The following is an 11,381-nucleotide window of genomic DNA, read 5'->3' as shown; positions in this document are numbered from 1 at the left end:
CACGGAGCTGACTTAACAGATCTAGCAGCAGGAGGCAACAGCAACTACCTCTAGTAAAATCCACATGCTCATCTCCAAAGCCAGGCACAAGCTGTGGAAAGGCCAAGGGCAGGACACACAGCTAGGGTCTGTTTGCAGTGTCCATCTGCACAGGAGTTTGTGGCAGCTTCAGTCACAGATGGCATTTCCTCTTGCACCAAGAGATGGAACCTGGGAATGACAGAAACCTTGCTTTAGAAGAAGGAAACCCATCCTTTTCTGTGCAGATGCCTGCTCACAGGTGAAGCTTAAGTGTAGCAGTGACGGTTTCTAACCTACCTGCTTCCCTCTGCCTTTTTCTCCCTCCTCCCCCTTTTAAAATACACTGAGCTGCTCTCAATTACAGAATTGTTGTTGTCATAAACATCCCTCTGACTAAATGGTTTGTTCTGACCACATCTTGCAGCTGCTGGGATAACAAAAGATGTAGGACAAACACTGCCCCTCCCTAGACACACAGCCCCAGAGCTTTGATCTCTGGCCTGCTGGTTTCTGATTCTCCTGTGGTTTTGCTTTCCAGGGCACAGCTCTTTATCACGACCCAAGTCTCTGCTGGTGTCCTCCCCTTCCACAAAGCTGCTGACGCTGGAGGAGGCACAGGCACGGACACAAGCCCAGATCAACTCTCCCATCGTGGCAGACAGCAAGTACATAGAAGTGGGTGAAGGCCCTGCAGCTCTGCAGGGGAAATTCCACACAGTTATAGACTTCCCAGCTGAAAGGTAGAGACCAATTTCCTTTGCAGCACGTGTCATCACTGGGGGGGGGTGGGATTGTAACAGAACCCTGATGCTATTGACTTACACTAGTTGTGCATGAGCTGTTGTAGCCACTTTTGCAGCTGCTTTGGACTCTGTGAGGCCATCCATTGTCTGGTGGACTTAGTTTAGCCATAAAACTTTTGCCCCACTCCCTCCTTTTTAGCAGATTGATCATTGAATGTGTAAAGCTGTGAGGCATATAGCTGCCTGCACTCATCATGGGCACAGAGGAGTCATTTCCAGGCTGAACACCTGGAAACATTGGGGTTTTCCAGATTTCAGGACTCAGTGCCTATAACACATCCCAAGTTCCCTTCAAAGTGGAGCAGTTGGACAGACTTGACAGCACTAGGAATGAAACATGGCAGTGGGAGGAGGTAAATGTGATTTTACAGCATGAGTGAGAGATGCTTTTGAATATCTGTGATGGCTGCACAGTTCCTCAGAGAACTGCTGCATCTGCCAGCTTTGTTTAACCACCCTTCTACTGCTGTAGTGCACAAGGATCACAGAATCCCTTATGGTTGGAAGAGACTTCTAAGATCATGAAGTCCTACCAGGACTGGTGCTAAACCATGGCCCTCAGCACCACAGCTGGAGCTTCTTTTTCCACCTGCAGTGCACCTGCTTGGCAGTTTGGAGGAATTCACACAGCAGAACTTTAGGGCTGAGCTATAAGGATGAAAACATCCTCAGCTGTTCAGAATCAGGGACTGGGCTGGGTTGGAGGGTCGGAAGGGACCTTTAAAGGCCATCTAGCCCAATTTACACAGACTGACCTCCTAGGCTTTCTCGCAGCAGAGAGTGTGAATAACCAACGACCAGTAGCAGGATCTGGACACAGCTTTCCCTTCCAGTAATTCCCTCTGCCTTCTCACTCCAGAAAAAGGCCACCCAGCAAGATGAAGAAGTCCCCAGTTGGCAGCTGGCGTTCCTTCTTCAACCTGGGGAAATCCTCCTCGGTGTCCAAGCGCAAACTGCAGCGCAACCCCAGCGAGCCCTCGGAGATGAAAGCCATAGCCCTGGCAGGTGAGTGAGGCTGCAGCTGCAGCCTCCAAAACGCTCTGGACTCGCCTGCAGCAGAGTTCATCTTTTCGGTGGGCAGTAGCTCCTTCTAGCGTTCAAGCCGTGCATAACACCTGCACTGAACTGCTGTCCGTGCTAAATGGAGCTCACGTTGGCTCAAGAGCAGAACCTGCACAGACCTCTAAAGCTTGTCCCAAAGCAGCTTTTCATTGACTCATAGAATGGTTTGGGTTAGAAGGGATCTCCAAAGGTCATCTAGTCTTAACTCCCCTGCAGTCAGCCGGGACCTCCTCCACTAGAGCAGGTTGCTCAGAGCCTGGTCCAGCCTGACCTTGAATAGCTCCAGGAATAGGGCCCCAACCAACCTGCCTGGGCGACCTGTTGCAGTGTTCCACCTCCCTGATGGTGCAGAACTTGTTCCTAACGTCCAACCTAAATCTGCTCTTGTCTCATTTCAATCTATTGCTCCTCATCCTATCACTGCAGCCCTTTGCAAACAGTCCCTCTGCAGCCTTCTTGTAGCCCCCTTCAGGTACTGGAAGACCACTATTAAATCTCCCCAGGCTGAACAACCCCAGCCCCCTCAGCCTGTCCTTGTAGCAGAGCTGCTCCATCCATTTCATGGCCCTCCTCTGAATCCACTCATCAGGTCTCCTGTGCTGAGGGCTCCAGAGCTGTTCACAGTGCTCCAGATGAGGTCTCATCAGGCATTTGAAAGCCAGTGGATGATTTAGTCTTTTCTAATTGCCACCTGTCTGGTAATATAACATCATGGGTTGAAAAGGACCTCCATAAGCCAGTATTCCATGACAAAAAGCACTTTTTACAAGGGCTTGTAGTGGTAGGACGAGAGGGAATGAATTGAAGTTTGAAGAGGGGAGATGTAGAGTGGAGATTAGGAAGAAATTCTTTAGAGTGAGGGTGGAGAGACACTGGAACAGGTTGCCCAGGGAGGCTGTGGATGCCCCCTCCCTGAAGGTGTTCAAGGCCAGGTTGGATGAGGCCTTCAGCAGCCTGGTTTAGTGGGAGGTTTTCCTTGCCAATGGCAAGGGTGCTGGAACTGGATGATCTTCAAGGTCCCTTCCCACCCAATCCATTCTATGACTCAATAAAACAGGGCTGCACATTTCTCACCCAGCAAAACTAGTAAGAGTAGACCAGGACAAAGCTTTTCTTTAAGGGCTGTGGAATAAAACCAAAACCTGAAAAACCCAAAAAGCACAAGAGTTCCTCTGAGGACAGCTGTGCCATGGCTAGAAACCCACTTGGGTTTTACCTGCCACCATTATCTAAAACTGGTTTTATATTTGGTGATAACTCAGCTTCTGCCCTCTCTTGGCTGCGTTTCCCCAGGTGGCCGAGGAGACAGCGGGACTCTGCGCTCGGCCAAGAGCGAGGAATCTCTGACCTCCCTGCACGCCGTGGATGGTAAGACACAGGCTGCACCTGCACTTCCCATCTCTCTGGGTTTAAACAAGGCAGTTTGACACTGCTGACTGCAGATATCCAGCAAAGCACAATTTGCCACCCCTCCAGGAAGAGCTGGGCTTGCTAATTGATGAAGCAGCGTACTGCCGCTGCCCCACACAGATGTGTGTCACAGGGAAATGCTCTTCAGGCCTTGCCTTTTCAAGGTGAAAAAAGACCAAAGCCAAACCTCTTGCCTTGGTGCAGGCAGCACTGCTCACCTTCATTCCTCCTCTTTCTCTTCATTCCACCTCCACCACCTCTTGCTCTTCTGAGGTGGAAAAGACGGGAAGGAAAATGCTTTCTGAGCATGACTTAGCTCTACAGCACACTCCAGCTAGCTTTGCTTTTGCTGGTGTCAGACTAAATCAGACCCAGCAGCTGCTGTCAGAGGCTTTGAGCAAACAGAATAGAATAGAATTAACCAGGTTGGAAAAGACCTTTGAGTTCATCAAGTCCAACCTATCATCCAACACCATCTAATCAACTAAACCATGGCACCAAGCACCCTATCCAGGCTCTTCCTAAACACCTCCAGTGATGGTGACTCCATCACCTCCCTGGGCAGCACATTTCAATGGCCAATCACCCTTTCTGTGAAGAATTTCTTCCTCACCTCCAGCCTAAACTTCCCCTGGTGCTGCTTAAGACTGTGTCCTCTTGTTCTGGTGCTGGTTGCCTGGGAGAAGAGACCAACCCCCACCTGGCTACAACCTCCCTTCAGGGAGTTGTAGAGAGCAATGAGGTCTCCCCTGAGCCTCCTCTTCTGCAGGCTAAGCAACCCCAGCTCCCTCAGCCTCTCCTCACAGGGCTGTGCTCCAGACCCCTCCCCAGCTTTGTTGCCCTTCTCTGAACACCTTCCAGCAACTCAACATCTTTCCTAAACTGAGGGCCCCAGGACTGGAACCAGTACTCAAGGTGTGGCTTAACCAGTGCTGAGTACAGCAGCTGCTAAGAGCATGACTTTAGTGTTTGAGTTGCCCAGGTGAGCACCTCTCACGCTGCCCTAGGACTGCTTTACAGCCACCACCTGGACAGTCAGCTTGTGGCACCAACTCATTTCTGTCTGCTCCTTCCTAGGTGAATCCAAACTGTTCCGACCCAGGAGACCCAGGTCCAGCAGTGATGCCCTGTCTGCTTCCTTCAACGGAGAGCTCTTGGGGAACATGAACCGCTGCAACTCCTACGACAACCTGCCCCATGACGACAGCGATGGGGACGAGGGCCTGATCCATGTTCCTGCCCTCATTTCCCCTCGATCCTCTGAAGATGTGGACCTGAGCCCCCCGGATATCGGAGTCGCTAGCCTGGATTTTGACCCCATGTCCTTCCAGTGCAGCCCACCCCAAGCAGAGTCCGAGTGCCTGGACAGCAGCACATCCCTGATGGAGTCAGTTGGCATCAATAAGGACAAGCCAAGCCTGCTAAAGAAGGATTTAGAATCAGGCAGCCAGTCCCAGACACCAGGCAGTGCCACGAGCTCTGAGCCGGTCTCCCCTTTCCAGGAGAGGATGAGTCCCTTCTTTACTCTGGACCTGAGCCCAACTGAGGAGAAGGCCTGCAAACCCCACACCTTCTCCCCCAAGATGGGGAGGAAGCCCCTCAAGTCTCCACCACTGACTGCAGCAGAACCTGTCTCCTTCACCCTGCCCAGCCGTGCGTCAGAGACCGTGGGAGGAGTGCCCATCACATCCAGAAACTCCTCTGCTTCCAGCTGGAGCAAAGGCATTGGCATCACTGAAATCACAAACAGGTCCCCAACCCAGATGTCCTTGCCCCTGAAAAACAGTGAAACAGGAGCAGGGGAAGGAGCCCACCAAGAGCTGCAGCATGCCCAGCTAGTGGCTGCTGGCAAGCCAGAGTTGCCAGAAGAAGGGGAGAGACCAATGTCAAGCAGTCAGAATAAGACTGTACCCAGTGGACACGCACAGCCAGGTACAGTGCATTTTCCTCCATTCTTTCTTTAAGTTCCAAAGGGGACCTGCTCTCAGAAACGTCCTCCTCTGCGTGCCTTGTAGGAGAGGGGATTGCCCACCAGTTCTGATCACGAGTGTCTCGCAGGGCTGTGCAGATCAGTAAGCTCTTAACCTCTGCCTTCTCCCTACATCACACAGACCTCGGCTAAGTTTCCATAACTCTTTCTACACCACTGTTTTGTTGGGTTTTTTTCTTCCCCCCCCTCCTCATCCTGTCATACGTGAAGCTCTCTAGCATGCCCTCAACCATTTCAGCCAATAAACCATCTAAGTCTTTTACTGAAGTAAAACCTCTGCCAACACTTGAAGAAGGGACCCTTCCCACCTTATGATCAAAATTGTGTAAGGGTGTCTCGTTCTCTGCTACCTCCTTCCTACCTCTCTAGAAATGCAAGAGGAGCCTTTAAGACAATCTCTTGTGTCCTTTGGTTTGACTTTTTTCCTTTCCCCCATCCTTTTTGTGCTGAACTGCTGTGCTGTTTGAGCAGCCCTTGCATGTGAGACGGAGGATAGAGTGTTTCACGTCAGGAGGAGTTGCCACTGTGGCAGTGTGGAAAAGCATCTATTCTTATTTCTTTTTTGAATGTAAGGGTAGGTCACTCTCCTTACTGGGTAACATATAAAATCACTCTCTCTCTCGATTTTCCCCCCATTAGGAGCAGTTGCCCTCGACTCCCCCCAGGATCCTGTTCCCGTCAGTTCTGTGTCTCTTATCCCTCCTCCTCCTCCGAAAAACGCAGCGCGCATGCTAGCCCTAGCGTTAGCCGAGTCCGCACAGCAAGCGTCCGCTCAGTCTCAGAAAAGGCCAGGAGATGCTCACTCTGAAAGCACAAATTACGGAGAGGCTGAAGCTGGCACAGCTCTAGAAAAGCTCCATCTCTCCGCTGGTGCTCCAGACAAGCTCCACCACTATTCCGGTCTGCCCGAGAACCGACTTCACTTCCAGGCCGGTGCAGCAGTAGAGCAGGATTGCCAAGGTAGCGGCACGGCCGGGGAGCAGAACCACCCTCCGGGTGCGCCCGGCAACCAGGACCCCCCACCTCTCCACACGGGCATGCCTGGGGACATGCCTGATAGCAGAGATGCAGAGCAGGAGCAGTCCAGCTTCCAGCCTGGTAAAGTGGGGGACAAAGATCCCTTCCCCTCGCATGCCGGGGACTGGGAGCACACCCAGCACCACGCTGCAGGCCCTCTGCCCGACTGGGAAGCTCCCGCAGCGGAGCTGCCTGTAGATAAGCCCCAGCTCCGTGCATGCCTGTCTGGGGACCAGCACCACATTCCTAGCTGCACAGCCGAGGACAAACTGCAGTCTCCTCCTGTCACAGCCGGGGAGAAAAGCGCCCCGGCTCCAATCCCTTATTTAACAACCATCCAGCCAACAGCCCCCGAGCCCAGGCCAGCCCCGGCTCAGGCCGATGGCACCGGCACCGCCGCGCAGCGAGCCCTCCCCGCCGGCCAGCCTGCACAGGCGCAGAGGCAGGATCACCAGGCAGCCATGGGACAAGTGCCAGCAGGCTCTGCAAAGCCACCCAGCGGCTCCAGCCAGGTATGTGGACATGGCCACCAGCCTTGCACAGTGAACCTGTAGCTGTAGGAGGCTCAGATCTAGGAGAGTCAGACGCAGTCCTAAAGGACAGGAGACAGGGAGTGGATGGAAGCTTGAGGAGGGCAGATTTAGCCTGGAGATGAGGGAGAAATTCTTTAGAGTGAGGGTGGTGAGACACTGGCACAGGTTGCCCAGGGAGGCTGTGGATGCCCCCTCCCTGGAGGTGTTCAAGGCCAGGTTGGATGAGGCCTTGATTAGCCTGGTCCAGTGGAAGGTGTCCCTGCCCATGGCAGAGGGTTGGAACTAGATCATCTTTAAGGTCCCTCCCAGCCCAAAGCGTTCTATGACTCCCTGAGTCTGTGCTTCCATGGCTTATTAGGAATTCCACGTGTATGGCACACACAGCCTTCCAGAAAGCAGGGCAGAATTTCCTGGATGAACACAAGGGAACATCCCAGTTACAGAATCCAAACATGGTGAGGCTTGAAAGGAGATCTCTGGAGATCATCCAGTCCAACCCGCTCCTAAGGCAGAGTGACCCACAGCAGCTTGGCCAGGATCACCATGTCCAGGTGGTTTTGGAATCTTTCCAGAGGAGACTCCACAACGTCTCTGGGCAGCCTGCTCCAGGGCTCCAGCACCCTCAAAGTAAAGATTTTTCACCACCTATCTGTGTGGAACAGTTTGGGTCCAGATGGGTTCCAGTTTGTGTCTGTTGCCTCTCGTCCTGTCACTGGGCACCACTGAAAAGAGCCTGGCCCCATCCTCTTGCTCCCTCAGGGCCCTTCAGCTCTTGCTGAGCATTGATCAGATCCCCTCTCAGGCTGCTCTCCAGGCCCAGCAGCTCCAGGTTCCTCAGCCTTTCCTCCTTACAAAGATGCTCTGGGCCCCACATCATCTTCAGAGCTTCTGCTTGACTCTCTCCTGTCTCTAGTAAATTGGGGAGGCCAGAACTGGCCCCAGTCCTTAAGCTGTGGCCTCAGTAGGCCAGAGTTGAGGGGAGTAGGAGGGGAGAGAAGGTGCTTTCATCTAACTTTTGGCTGCTTCTCTATAGGTATGGGCCACATCAGCACCTGAAAAGCCGCCTGAGCCCACACCCGGGTTTGTCTCAGAAAGTAGTTCCACCGCCCGCTGCTCCTCCTCTGTGCCCGCAAGCCACCAGAGCCACTTGGAGAAGCCTCGGGAGCCCACGAGGGCACCCCCGCTGCACCTGCGCTCCGAGTCCGTCCCTACTCACTCCTCCTCCTCCTACGGCTTTGCTCCCCCGGTGCCGCCCGTCAGAACGCTGGAGAGCAAAATCGCTGCCGCCATGCACTCGAACAACACGGAGGCCATTAACAACTCCAACTACCACGCCTTCCTCTCCTCCTCCATGCTGGCCTCCTCGGTGGAGGAAGCCCTGCTGCCACCACCACCTCCGCCACCTCCCCCTCCCAAGCACGCTTCCCTGCAGTCCGTCTACGTGCCGCACCCCAAACCAGAGAGCATCCCCGAGCCCCCGGCTCCGGAGGGCTACCTGCACCACAAAGCAGCTTCCGTCCACCAGTACAGGCCCGAGAGCGTCCCTCCTCACCTCTCCTACCACGGCAAGCCTGAGCAGCACCCAGCCTACCCGCCTCGCTCCGAGACGCCCACCTCCGTGGGCACTCGCTACAACACCTACACCACGCAAGGGAAGAGCAGCGCAGCTCTCCACTCCAAACCCCGCAGCCGCACGGAGTTCGTGTCCTCGGTGAGCCCCACGGGCCTGCGGAGCGCCGGCTACGCCGCCGAGGACGCCCCGCCCTACCCCACCATCCGGCGCGTTCAGTCGCTGCACGTCCCCACCCCCGCCGCCTCCGCCATCCGCTCGGTGCCCATCTCGCGGACCGAGGTGCCCCCGGACGACGAGCCGGTGTTCTGCCCGCGGCCCCTCTACCAGTACAAGCCATACCAGCCCCACTCTGACTACCACGTCACCCAGCTGCAGCCTTACTTCGAGAACGGGAGGGTGCACTACCGCTACAGCCCTTACTCCAGCTCCTCTGCTGCCTCTTACTACGCGGCGGCCGACGGCAGCTTCTACGACCTGGACCCCTACAGCACGGTGCGGGTCAGGCCCTTCCACCCCCTGCCCGGCAGAGACTTCACCTCCTACGCCTCGCGGCTGCCCGGCAAGGGGCTGTACCGTTACCCCAGCCTCAACGCCTACCCTCGCGGCGGCCTCATCTCGCACCTGGCGGGCAAGGAGCACAGCTTCATCAGCAGGGACGTGCCCCCGGCCCCGGACGTCAAGCACATGTACGTGTCCTGGGACCTGGAGGACATGGACAAGTACCGCATGCAGTCCATCCGGCGGGAGAGCCGCGCGCGCCAGAAGGTCAAGGGGCCGCTGATGTCCCAGTACGACAACGTGGCCCCGCTGCTGCCGGAGGAGCTGGGAGGCCTGGACGTCGTTCACCTGCGCAGCAAGTCGGACCCTGGGAAGAGCGGGCTGCTGGCCGTGGCCGAGGGGAAGGAGGGCAGGTACCCGGCCAAGGCGGCGACACCCGAGGGGGACGAGCGTTACTACCTGCAGCACCCCGAGCCGGAGCTGGACAGGGCTCACTACCACGGCACCTACGGCAACGGGCAGCCCGAGAAGCCCTCCCTGCCCCAGAAGCAGAGCAGCATCCGCAGCAGGAAGCTGCACGAGCCGGGCTGCAACGCCAGCGAGCACAGGACGCACTTGCAGCAGGAAGCAAGCCATAGGCAGCCTTCCGAGCCCAAAAACGGAGCCCCTTACCCTGACTACAGGCCCAAAGGGGGCCCAGAGCCCCCCGAACCCATGGCCTACCAGCACCCGGGCGGGAAGTACATCCCAGCGAGCCAGGACACCCTGAGACTGAACCACAAGGAGGTGAGGTTGGCGGAGGAGAGGCCGGATTTGGAGAGGCCTCGAGCCAGGCCCCCGCCACCCATGGAGAAGCACTCCCGAGACTGCTACAAAGAGGAGGAGCACGCCGCCGCCGCCCCCCCCATGGCGCCCCCGCCCAAGCCCGAACGCAGCCACAGCCTCAGGATGCAGCACCCCGAAAGCATGGAGAGGGACTCTGCCCTCCTCTACCCCTACCAAACCCTTGGGAAACGCCAAAGCACTATGACTGTGGTGTCCCAGTACGATAACATGGAGGATTACCATACCATGCCTCAGCACCAAAGAGGGGGCTACGTCGGAGGCGGGGGGTTTGTGCCCCCCGCTTTTAGCCACGTGCACAGTAGAACTTACGCCACGGCCCTGGGCCAAGGAGCCTTCCTCCCGACGGAGCTGTGCTTGCAGAGGCCCGAGACAGAGGTCCACGTTGAGTGAGCTGGATGGGGGGGAGGGATTAAAAAACAAAAAGGAGGGATAGAGTCTAAGCAGCCTCTGCTGGACAGTGGACTGTTTTATTTTTTCAATGATGGAAAACAAAACCAAACCCAACCCTGCCCCGATGAGCAAAGCAGACCTCCTCCCCACCCCCCATCCTTCGGCCTCCACCCCCAGCAGCCCCACCACCACTCACTGTTTTTATGTAGTAGAGGTAATAGGTTGTTCACGTAGGTTGAGACAACTGGAAGGCAAGGGCAGGCTGTTGGCACACAGATGTTGCCAGAGAGGCTGGGCAGAGCTGAAAGTGATGCTGTTTGGGGCAGGGAGGGAAGGAAAACAAAAAGTCTTTCCTTCCAAGGATTTGACCTTGGTCATTCCCACCGCTTCCTCACCATGCTTCCATGGTCCTGTGCATGATGGACTGTGCATGTAGCTGTTCTCCCCATGTGTAGTGAGCTGCCCATCTCACTGCTAGCTTCCAGCACAGGGTCTACCTGACATGGTCCCTCTGAGGTTACTCAGCTGGCCAGGGGGAAGAGCCTTCCCAAATATTCTCTTCATAAATGCTGAGGTCCTGCCTCTCCTTTGCAAATTATTGCTTAGGCATAGCAGATCCACTTCAGTTGCCTTGAAGTGGGTGGGAGCCTGTTTTTGACTTCAAGCCTGTGGGATAGGCTCAGGCCAGTTCAAAATACACCCCACACTTCTTTTTTTAATCACTTGTGCTCCTGCCTACCAGAAACCAAATCAAATTGACTACAAGAACTCAAATAACATTAATGGCTTTAAAATTCCTCTCTTGCAAGCAGCCCTGGAAGCCAAGTAGGGCACGTTTGGATTGCTCCTATCAAAAGGAATGAAACACAAACCCATCCACACACGGCTGGGGACAGCACACCCATTCCATGCCAGTTCCTCTTAAGGCTACCTACAGTCCAGATGATTTAATACCGTGTCATGGCTGGCCAGACAGTGTCATCTCTACCCAAAACATTACCTAACTAGAAGACCTAACCCCCCCTCAAAATCTCTCCAGCATTATGTCCAGCTTCTCACTTGGAGCCCAACTTACCAGCTGGGAGCGACTGTGTAAGTGATGAGTTAACTCTGTGATCAGCCAGATCCTGCAGCTCATGGATCAGGGAATGCTCCTAAACTGAAGCTCTACAGGACACTGCTTCCTGTAACCTTCAGGTCGTGCCTGGGCAAGGGGATCCCTGTCACAGAGCAGCTGC

General features: G+C 55.3%; 1 protein-coding gene across 4 annotated transcripts in view; it reads left to right on the top strand.

The window, feature by feature from the left end:
* Window positions 1–11,160, top strand: part of ARHGAP32 (Rho GTPase activating protein 32) — a 191,773-nt gene extending 180,613 nt beyond the window's left edge. For all 4 annotated transcript variants that reach the window (XM_054176227.1, XM_054176225.1, XM_054176224.1 and 1 more), the window contains 6 exons: window positions 560–761; window positions 1,684–1,829; window positions 3,180–3,254; window positions 4,374–5,228; window positions 5,926–6,815; window positions 7,870–11,160. In XM_054176227.1, coding sequence (XP_054032202.1) covers window positions 560–761; window positions 1,684–1,829; window positions 3,180–3,254; window positions 4,374–5,228; window positions 5,926–6,815; window positions 7,870–10,143 — 4,442 coding nt within the window. In that variant the 3' untranslated portion in view covers window positions 10,144–11,160. The remainder of the gene's footprint in view (window positions 1–559; window positions 762–1,683; window positions 1,830–3,179; window positions 3,255–4,373; window positions 5,229–5,925; window positions 6,816–7,869) is intronic.
* The last annotated feature ends 221 nt before the right edge of the window (window positions 11,161–11,381 follow it).

The sequence above is a fragment of the Dryobates pubescens genome, chromosome 34 (assembly GCF_014839835.1).
Source record: "Dryobates pubescens isolate bDryPub1 chromosome 34, bDryPub1.pri, whole genome shotgun sequence".
NCBI lineage: Eukaryota > Metazoa > Chordata > Aves > Piciformes > Picidae > Dryobates > Dryobates pubescens.
Note: the sequence above shows the minus strand (reverse complement) of the source record. Positions and strands in the feature narration are given on the sequence as shown.